At 24.0% G+C, this 11,503-nt stretch overlaps 1 protein-coding gene across 1 annotated transcript; it reads left to right on the plus strand.

The window, feature by feature from the left end:
- Positions 1-7,262: 7,262 nt before the first annotated feature.
- Positions 7,263-9,415, plus strand: LOC124943747 (E3 ubiquitin-protein ligase RSL1-like). The gene is made up of 3 exons (XM_047484221.1): positions 7,263-7,730; positions 7,827-8,578; positions 9,301-9,415. Exons 1-3 carry the CDS (start codon positions 7,263-7,265, stop codon positions 9,413-9,415), a joined length of 1,335 nt encoding a protein of 444 aa, XP_047340177.1.
- The last annotated feature ends 2,088 nt before the right edge of the window (positions 9,416-11,503 follow it).

An 11,503-nucleotide genomic window follows, 5' to 3' on the forward strand; every position in this document is an offset into this window, starting at 1 on the left:
ACGATTATGGAGGTCCTCAAAAATAACAATAAACTCTCGACCATCTCAAGCGGTTTACCAAAAAAAACATTATCGATTGTCACAATAATATAATTATGGATCAAACGAATCAGACGACAACGTTTATTGAACGTTCTACGGTTTTTTTCAAACAAATATTTTTTTCAAAATAAGCGATATAAGATCCAGACGAATTGAGATCCAGACGAATTGAACTCCGCCTTATGAAGAAATTTATATTCTAATTTCAAATCATATATATATATATTACGTGCATATTAATATTTATTGGATTTAATTATATGTGGGTGCGGAGACTTATATTTTGGAGGTAGAGTCTAATAACTTATGAATTCAAAGGATAATCGATAAATTAGCTTTAGTTAGAAGTTTATAATAATAATGACAATCAAATTATCAAACACATATAAATAAGAGGTATGTGTATCTATTTGGAAACAATTTTTTTTTTTAAACTATGGGTCCAAATTTGAATAAGAAAAAGTAAATAAATTTATAAAATTATGTAATAAGTGTCTCAAATTATATTAATCTAGATCCGTGTTGGAATAAAATACTTTAATTATAAAAGAAATGTTTTAAAAAAAAAATTATAATATTTTTCATCAAGCTAAAATAACATTTATTTTTTTTAATTTATGCATTATATCTTATTTTTATTTAAAGTAAATTAGAATTAACTATGTAGAGATACATAAAAAAAAGTTATATTTTTTAAGAGTAATGATAGGCAACGCGAATCTGGAGTCGCGAATGTCCGTGAAAATAGAATATTCTATTTAAATACGGAATATTAATTAATTTATCTCTCTACCTCTTTTACGAATTAATTAATTTATTTTTTCTTTTTCTTTCACTAATCAATTAATTTATCTCACTAATTAATTAATTTAAACCCTAAACTCTAAACCCTAAATTCTAAATCTTAAACCCTAATTAATATCTCTATTAAGTTTAGTTTAGTTGAATTATGAATTTATTAAAGAAATGAGTGAAAAAAATAATTTATTAATAATTAGTCACCAATTGTGGAGAGAAAATAATTAACGTGAGAATAGAAATATTAGATAAACATTTATAAATAATAAAACTAAAAAAAATATTAATAAGTCATTAAAAAAAATAATGAGAAAAAGAAAAAAAGGACATAAAAAATAAATAAAAAAATATTTGATAAATAAAGGAATTAAAAAGAGATAAATTCATAATTCAACTAAACAATGATATTAATTAAGATTTATGATTTAGAGTTTATGATTTAGAATTTAAAATTTAGGGTTTAGAGTTTAGAATTTAGAGATTAGAGTTTAGTGAAAAAAGAAATTAATTAATAAATACAAGTTGTAAAGTGTTGAGTTATTTTACCAGTTAAATGAGGGATAATAAATATTAAAAAAATTAGTGAAATAATGAATCGTGATAATAGGTGATAATAGGATAAATTAATCGGTAAAAGTAGAAAAAAAATAATTAATAAAAGAAGAAAGAATATTCGGTGTTCGCGGCCCAGATTTGCGTTACCTATCCTTACTCATTTTTTAAACCTTATAGAATTAATAATTTATATAAATTAAAAACGATAATACAGTTACTTTGGATAAATACCTTATTTCATACCCTAATTTACATTAAGGTGGATCCCACTCTACCATAAAAAACTAAAAAATAAAATAAAATTACAATAAAAGAGTGAAAGACTCATAATCTTTTAATTTTTGTGGATCATAACTCAACTCAAACTTAGAAGTTAGAACTTGTTTTTTTAATAAATTAAAAATTATATTATGTCATTACCATTTTAACTATTAAACTAAAATATTCCTATTTGATTTTTATTACAATTCAATTTTAAATACATGAAGACATCTTAATAACTAAATCAATTAAAACTCAAACAATTATCCATTTTTTTTTATCAAATAAAATATATAATTTAAAAAAAAAATATCCAAGAAAAACCCTCAAATAATAAAGATCAAACAAACTTTCAAGAATTAAACAGAATTAGAAAACTGCCCAAAAGAATAGACTGACGTGGAGATGGTTAAATCATAAGGTGTTGTTTGGTTTGGTTTGAGTTATTTGAATAATTTTTAAATAACTAAGAGTTTGTTAGGTTGGTTTTTATGAAAAATCCAACTATATACTAACATAATTTCTCTTATTAATTACATCACTTAATTGATTAATTAAAATTCAAAAATAACATATATTTTTAAAAAAAAAATTATCATTATATATTTTAATACTTTTTAAGACTTTTTACCAAAATAATATTTCCTCGTAATTCAATATTTTTTAAATAATTCAAGTTTATTACAGTGAACCCAAAATCAAACAAGTTCTAACTATTTTCACATATTCTGTCCAAACATGACTTCAAATTTCCCTAAATTGTAGCAACTAAATACCGAAATATTAAAAGAATTTAAAAAATAAAGCTTTTAATATTTATAATACAAATAACTAGCTAGAATTATCCATAATTGTCTACATACATATACTAAAATACAAGAATCATTATTTCTTTCTTTCTTTCTTCTTCCATCTGATTTCTTGCAAGGATTCTCATTTCTTGATCGAGAGGCCATGGATGATTCTCATATCAATAACCCTCCTGAATCAATCCAGACCGATGAGACTTGTTCAATCTGTTTGGATGACAAACCGAATAATCAATTTTTCAAGATTGACGAATGCTTGCACCGATATTGTTTATTTTGTATGGAGAATCATGCAAGAGTTAAGCTAGAAAAAGGGATTATGCCAAAATGTCCTCATGAAAATTGCGACACAACACTGAAAATCGAAAGCTGCCAAGGATTCTTATCTCCTAATTTGGTGGAGTTAATGCGCCTATTGTCAACATCGGAGTGTTTTGACTATGTTTATTTTGAAAAACAAATGCAATGTGTAAAATGTAATGAGTTGTTTTTGAACGAATTATATATTTCTTGGCATGAAAATATATGTCCTGAGTGCCGAATAAGAGAGTTTAATCTTTTCTTTAGAAACAAAATTGAAGATAATTAAGAATTTCCAGTTGAGGTAATTTTCTTGTACCAATCATCATTAGAATTCTTGAAAGTTAAAGTATGGAATTAATTTATTCATATGTGGAATTGTATTTTTGTAGACGGGGGCAGGGATATTTGTTAGATTCGGATCGAATTCAGAATTAGAATATCAAGAGGCAGAGGAGGTCGAAGCGGAAGTGATGGAGTATGATTATCGAACAGTTACAGATATATTAGTCATAGATGACATTACTTTGATAGTATACATGTTTTGAATATGTTTTTTTTCATTCATTCAAGTTTTTACTAGTACAATCAAGCATGAAGCTACATTATATTGATGCATAATATGTGCCCATTTGGTGACACTAAGAATAGTCTCATTTGAAAATTGTGATTTGTCCCAATTTTTTTGTTGTAAGATGATCCTATTGAGACTTTCTATTGATTATTATATTGAGTTCATGTACCATCTTTAGAAAAAAAAAATTGTTTAACAATTGTGGCAGAAATTGATTATTATATTGAGTTCAAACTAACATTAATTAAACAGAAAGTCTAAGTATAATCTTTTCAAACTGAATTATACTCTTGTTTGGGGTAGAAAAGTATACCCAAATATGGAGCTTGTTTCATTTAGTTTTTTTTTTTCTCTAAAAGAATTGATGTAAAAAATGTTTTATTTAAGTCAGATGATCGATCAATCAGAGGCAATTAAAATCAATACTTTTGTCTCATTTTCTTCTAACATTATGTCGAGAATGTTTTATTGTCGATTATTGGCTTTGGTATATAAACACCAACAATGAAAATAAACAAATAAAATGTTACAATATTAATATTACTTCATAAAGAAAAGAGTTAGCAGTTTAATTTTAAAATATACTAAAATGTCTCATGTTTCCAAAGTTTCTCAATTTTAATATTAAAGTTGTATAATATGAATTACATGTCCAATTTTTTTATAGACAAAAACATATAAATAAAAATATACAAAAAAAAAAAATACTCATCACAATGCAAAGAGCCAAGCCTCTTGGTCTTCAGAGATTCACTACACTATTATCTCCATAATTTTGCTATTTTTTTCTCGATAAAATACAAAAAGTTTAAAAAGAAATCAAGATGAAATACATATATTTAAAGAGAATAAACGATTAGTTAATAATGAGAGACTAATTAATATTTAACCTACTTTTCTTCTTAATATTTAAAGATGAGAGTTATATAATTAATTACACATTTATTAATATTTTTAATACTTTTTTTATTAAATATAAAAAAATAATTAAATAAAAGACTTATAATATAACTCATCAATCTACCCATTAATTAACTACAAAGTTTATATTAAATAAATGAATAGTTTCATTTTACATTGTACATCAATTAAACAATTATTACTGCACCAATGTAGTTCAATGGTAACAATTGGCTTATTAAATCAAAATGCCACGAATTCAATTTCATCTTATAGAGTGTCATACAATGCAACTTCTTATTTAATTAAAAAAAATAATTAAAAAATAATTATATATATAAATAAATAACTTAGAATTTTTAAATTTCTAATAATTTTTTTAATTATTAATTTTTAATTAAAATAGTCTTATTTAATATAGAAAAAGTAAAATTCCTACTCCTAAAAATAAAGAAATGCAACGCTGTGACATTGTAAATGTCACCTAATAAATAGGATGTGTATCAATTTATCTCTCTTTCATTTTAAATTGTACATGTCACCAGTATTTAATAATTTTTCTCTTAATTTTTTTTTTATTTAAATAAATTATTTAATATTTCCCTTTTTAATTTTATTATAAAATTATTATAAATATTCACTTAATTTAAAATTTAAAAAAATAAATAAATTTGTAATTCTAACTCAAAATATAAATTATTAATATTTATAATAAATAAAATTCAAATTACTAATCTTCAACGTGTATATATTATATATACAAATAAATGTTATATAAAAATAAAAGTTATAATATTATTTACAAGGTAAATTTTAATATATATCTTATAATAAAATTAAATAAGAATAAAAAGAGATTTTTTGTTTTTTTAAGAGAAATAAGAATGATTTAAAAAAAATAATAATTTAATAAATTATGAATATATATATTTAATTTTTATTTTATATATATTTATATTTATAATTTAATATATATTTTAAAAAATATGTACATTTATATATTTTATTAATTTTATTTATTCGTTCTCCTTATTATAATTTATATTAAAAATACATAAATAAATTAATTAACTATTAATTACAAAAAATTAATAGATGAAATTTGTTTTAATTAAATTAAAAAAAATTAATCATATTCATATTTAACTTCTTATTCCTCTTTATATATATGTTTATTATTTTTTACAGTTATTATTTTTAAATATATATATATATATATTAATTTAAATATCCAATTATAAATTAATAGATAAAAAAAAAAAAATATAAATGAAGAGAAGAGAGATAAATTATTAATGAAAGAGGAGAGATAAATAAATATTTTAAAGAATACTTAATCATCAATCCAAATCAGTTTCACACGTCATTCTCATTCGCTATACTTTCTTTACAATATTTTCGCTCTCTCTATCATTACTCAAAAATAAATGAGTAATGATATAGGGAGCGAAAAATTCGTAGCGAATGGGAGCGCTGATTAGACTTGACTGGATATATTTTATTTTATTTTTCCTTATCTTCGTTAATAATTTTCTTTCTCATTTCACTACTTATCTTCTCTCTCTGTACTAAATAAGACACATTCAATAAAAAATCATTTATTATTATTAAAAAACACATAATAATTTAAAAAACACTTCACAATTTTTATTATTATAAATATTCTTTTTTAAACTATTGTACATGTCACTGTAAACACGTATTTTAATTATTTATTTCTCTCAATAATTTATTTATTTTTATTTATTGAAAAAATTAAAATTTATTTTCAATAATAAAAATAACTCAAATTAAAATATATAATAAATTATTGTGTTACTTAAAATTTATATATAAGAGAATAAAAAATATATTTTTTTTTAATTCAATTAACTAACAAATTGATTTTTTTTTTAAACTCTTAATTGTTGTTTATCTCTTTTCTCTCTTTAAAACATTTTCTTTTAATGTCCGTTCATCTTCTATGATTTATTAGAAACTCAATCAATTATTGAAGCTCAATCAACTACATAATGGTCAATCAACTACAAAAGTTCACTCAACAACTACTAGCACACTATTTTAGTTATTCTCTCTTAGTGGTTTTTTTTTTTTTATCTATGTTGAATATTAGTTGTTTGTAATTTGAGTTGTATCTATCTTGAATATTAGTAGTTTGTGGTTTGAGTTGAATCATGTTAGTAGTTAAGAATTTGTCTCATAGTGGTCTAATTTAAATTGAAGTGAAAGATAACAAAAATGATGTGCATTGCGACACATCTTCATCTAGTTCTCTTATATATAAATAAAAGAAAATAAATTACTGAGAGAGATTAATAATTAAATGCCTGTTTATAATGGCATATAAAATAATTTTAAAAAGAATATTTATAATAATAAAAATTGTTAAGTGTTTTTTAAATTATTAAGTGTCTTTTAATAATAATAATTGATTTTTTTTATTGAATGTGTCTTATTTAATACGGAGAGAGAAAATGTAAGTAGTAGAAATAAAGAGAAAATTATTAATAAACATATATAGAGTCAAGCACTCCACCAAGTCAGAAAATGTAAGTAGTAGAAATAGAGAGAAAATTATTAATAAACATATATAGAGTCAAGCGCTCTACCAAGTCGTCTTGTTCGCTAAGAATCTTTCGCTCCCCTTTCATCATTACTCTATACTTTTTTTTATGCCCTAACTACAAAACGTAGTTTTGTTCATTTATAATAATTTAATTTTCTTTCTTTATATATATATATATATTTATAATATGCAATATATATTATTAATTTTAAAAAAAATATTTATATATATAAATAAATAAATAAAATTTTATTTATTTATAAAACATAAATTTTAAAATTAATGATAGGGAAAAAGGGAGAATGTCTGTTTGAATTCTTATGTCTATTTGAATTCTAGAAACATTTATTAATTATCCAAAAATGATCTTTTATAATTAATCATATTAATAACCCATCCATTAATCATGATTATCTATCTTCTTCTAATCAAAATCTAAGGAATTTGAACCATTTCCATGGACCCAGCTATGCCGGCGACGAAGACGGCCGAACTCGACGACGATAAACAGGTCATGAATGACCTAATATCGGACCTAGACGACCTCATTTTATCTAGCTCGTCGGAAGTAGACTGGGATAAATTTTGGGACGATTATGAGAGCCCATTTGGCGAAGCACCTTCTTCCTCTCCTCCGTCTTCATCGAAAGATGTTGATGGGTCAGAGAAATATAGGGTTTATTTCAAATCTTTTGTATCTGATGGTTTGATTGAGAGTTGGAACGAATCATTGGTGGGTATTGGCATTGCGATTTATGATTCGAATGATACATTGATTTTTGAGTTGGGAAAACCGATGCCATACTTTGATAGAAGTCGTCTTGTGGCTGATTGTTTAGCTCTTATTGAAGCCATGGATGTTGCTATTTCAATGAATCTTACAAGAGTTGTGTTTTACTTTGATTGTTTTCCACTCTTTCAGTATGTGAGTTCTTGTTCTTGTTCTTATTCTTCTTCTTAAACTTAATGTTAATGTTTTTTATGATCTTGAATTTGAAATATGAAATGTTAAAAATTGCAGATTCGGGGTAGATGGAAACCAAAGCAGAGTAAAGTTGCAGCACTTATCAATAAGGTATCATTGCTTCGTAAAAAATTTGAATTCATCGAAGAATTGTTTGTTGCGCGAAAAGATATCAAATACGCGTTTAAACTTGCTCGTGGGGCAGTAGATTCTAGTAACAACAAACCTTCAGATTCGAAGAATGATAATTGTGTGATCTGTTTCGACGATAAACCAAACACACAGTTTTTCGAGACAAAGAGTTGTTCTCATCGCTACTGTTTTTCATGTATGAAACAACATGTGGAAGCGAAACTACTACATGGGGTTTTACCCCAATGTCCTGATGAAAATTGCAATTCTAAATTGAAAATTGAGAGTTGTAAAGTATTTTTGCCTGATAAGTTGATTGAGATCATGAGTCAACGAATAAGAGAAGCTTCAATTCCTGTGACTGAAAAAGTATACTGTCCATTCCCTAAGTGCTCGGCTTTGATGACCAAGAAGGAGATTCGGGAGAATTCGAGAACTACGATGCGAATTTGTGGACAAAATGTAGCAAGGAAATGTGTTAAATGTGAGGGTATTTTCTGTATCAGTTGTAAGGTTCCTTGGCATGCAAATATAAGCTGTTATGGGTATAAAAGAATCAATCCCGTTGCTGAAGATGTACAACTGAAGATACTTGCGGGATTTAAAAATTGGCGACAATGTACAAAGTGCAATAATATGATTGAACTTGTTGATGGCTGCTACCACATCACTTGCAGGTATTCACTCTTTTCTTTCTTAGTTTCAATATTAGAACTTGGGTGGGTAATACTCAGAAGTTGTTTTCATGATTAGGGTTTTCTCAATGTGCATGCATGATAATGTTTTTTGTAAAGATGGTAAATTGACCTAAAGCAGTCAATAAGTCTTCAAAGTATTTGTTATTTTGAAATCTGATACTCAACTAAAAAACCCTTTTGATACTAACCCTTTTGAAATAACAAACTTATTTAATGTGGGGTTATTTGAAGGTTTCAAAATCTTCTTTGATGAAAAATAGGTTTTATGGGTTAAATTACTATTTTTTTTTTGTTTTTGTTTTGTATTTATGAGTATTTTTGTATTTTAGTCTATAAATTAAGTGATTTAATTGTTGAAATAAAGCTAATTTCATTTGGAAAAACCAAAAAATCTTAGATCAAACAAGCTCTAAGGCATGTCAACACCTATTTCACTTAAAAAGTGAAAACAATTTTTCCCTTGCTTTGGCTAGGAAAATCACAAAAGATTGTTTCATATTATTGTTATTTATTTGAATTATTTGGTTAAGAAATTATCCATTAGTTAGGAATATGTATTATTGAATAAAGTTATGAAATATTTTATTATATAGAGATTGAAATCTATAGCACAATCATCTTGTTTAATTTACTTGTATTTATGCAATATTCCTTCTTTATATGATACATTATTTTGTTCATGGAATTGTTTCTCGTCGCAGATGTGGTTATGAATTTTGCTATACTTGTGGTGCGGAGTGGAGAGACAAGAGACCAACATGTGCTTGTCCACTGTGGACTTTGGAAAATCTTGTACATGGTGGAATTTTGGAATGAAGAGGATGATGATTAAGAAGAAGATGATGAAGATGATTATTGAAAAAACATTGAGGAATCTGTTTTTTCACTTTTCATGATCATTTAGTTGAGTTCTTCTAAATGTGGGATTGATTCTTCTTTTCTTTTTATTTTGGTTGGGACTAGATATATAGAGGTGCTAATTGGTAATAGTAGGTATGATTTATTTTGAAAAAAAAATCAGAGTTTGGTATTTGAATTGATTAACCTTTCGGACTAGTGAAATTTTATGTTTTTTTCTTTTGTTTTACCATGTTTTGTTTCAAGTTATGTTCGAAATCTGATCTGAATTAGTATTACTATTTAATTCGGATTGATTGGATTACAAATATCCAAAATAAAATATATTTTACTTATTTCATCCCTATATTATTATTTAAAATTTATTTTAGCAACATTTAGGCAATTATTTTTTTATATATTATTTTTTTCTTTAGGCAATCGTTTTGTTTATTTATTTATCATTCTTTTTTCAATAACTATAAAATTTGATTAGAGAATTAAAGTTAATGTTGGATAGATAAAATACTATTATAAATAAACAAAATATATTATTAAGAAAATTAACTATAATTTTTTTATAAGTACTTGATTTATACAAAATAAAATAAAATAAAATAAATAAATTTATTAAACAATTAGATAAAAAAAAATTGGTTAAATATTAATATAATTTGAATTTAATATTAATCGGTAAAAGTTTTATATTAATATTAATTTTTTTTAATCAAGAGAGACTTTTCACTTGCCTAATCATAATAAATTTATCCACTCTCCTCAACTCTATTTTTTTTTATTAATATTCCTAATAATTTTTTATCTCTAATGAATTATTACTCTTAATCTTCAACTTTTCTTAATAATAAAATATTATTTTTCTCTTATCACTTTTATTTAAATTAATAATTTGTTCATCCATAAAGTACTAAAATACCTGTTGTCATTCCTAATTTGTTAAACCATAATGTTTGATTTATGTGGAATTGATAATGGGTAATTTAGTGGGTATGATAGTTGTTTATGTTTCAACTATACCCTGAATAAAAATAAAAAGAAAATATTATATTACAAATAATATTTATTTATTTTTTATTTGGTAAGAGTTTTAGATTTATATTTTATAATATTAAATTTTTTTAATATGTTTTATTATATAAAAAATTATTTTTCTAATAAAATATTATAAGCTGTTTCATACTTAATCTATTTTTACAAACCTAATAATTAAATTATATTATATTAAATTAATTGAAACATAATCTAAATGGGAGGTGAAAAATTAAGAGATTTGGTTTGAAGGGAAAAATAATTAAGTTATTTTCTCTATTTCATTCATCCCTATTCTTTTAATCTATAAATAAAAATAAAATAACCCACTTTGTATTCATATAATTGCCTCTTCAATAATTGGTAATATACACTTTTTTCCCTTTTTTTTTTTATTATGAACTGTCAAGATATATTGTGATAACCCTGCCTATACAAATTTAGACATTTGAATTTTTTTTTTTTATTTCATTTAAAATAAGCTGTTTAAGATAATCACAAAACAAAAATAAGATTTTAAATATTTGGAAGGCTACTCTAACCAAGGATACATCAATTATTCTTTTTTTTTGTTAGAATATTTGTCCAAATTTTATTAAGAAACTAAGGAACTACAAAAATGAGAAAATATGAGTTATTATTGCTTGATCATTTATACTACCCCAACATTGATATATTTTCAATTAAAATAAATATTACTATTAAAAGGAACATGTTTATTTTCTGGAGCAACATAACATTACTAAATTTGTTAATGGCACATTAATATTTGGGTTTCTAACATTAAATGTTTTAATGATATAAGGTTCGAACTTTGATTTAATTAAACTACTATCAAACGACTTTTGTTTGAAAGTTTTTTACTTAGAAGCCCCCTCTCTATCTCTTCCTGGCGGACGCTTCCTCTTCCATTCTTCTTCCACAGAATATTCGACTAACGATTCTGACAGCGAAGGTGAATATTCTTCACTCGTCTCCCTTTCTTCACTTAGTTATGATTTAATTTAGAATTTAATTTAA

The sequence above is a fragment of the Impatiens glandulifera genome, chromosome 6 (assembly GCF_907164915.1).
Source record: "Impatiens glandulifera chromosome 6, dImpGla2.1, whole genome shotgun sequence".
Classification (NCBI taxonomy): domain Eukaryota; kingdom Viridiplantae; phylum Streptophyta; class Magnoliopsida; order Ericales; family Balsaminaceae; genus Impatiens; species Impatiens glandulifera.

Bases quoted from the DNA above. Each gene is read 5' to 3' on its own strand.
- LOC124943747 (XM_047484221.1), top strand. From the start codon at position 7,263: ATGGACCCAGCTATGCCGGCGACGAAGACGGCCGAACTCGACGACGAT. The intron at 7,731-7,826 runs GTGAGTTCTTGT...TAAAAATTGCAG, and splicing joins GTTTTCCACTCTTTCAGTAT to ATTCGGGGTAGATGGAAACC. The intron at 8,579-9,300 runs GTATTCACTCTT...TTCTCGTCGCAG, and splicing joins TGCTACCACATCACTTGCAG to ATGTGGTTATGAATTTTGCT.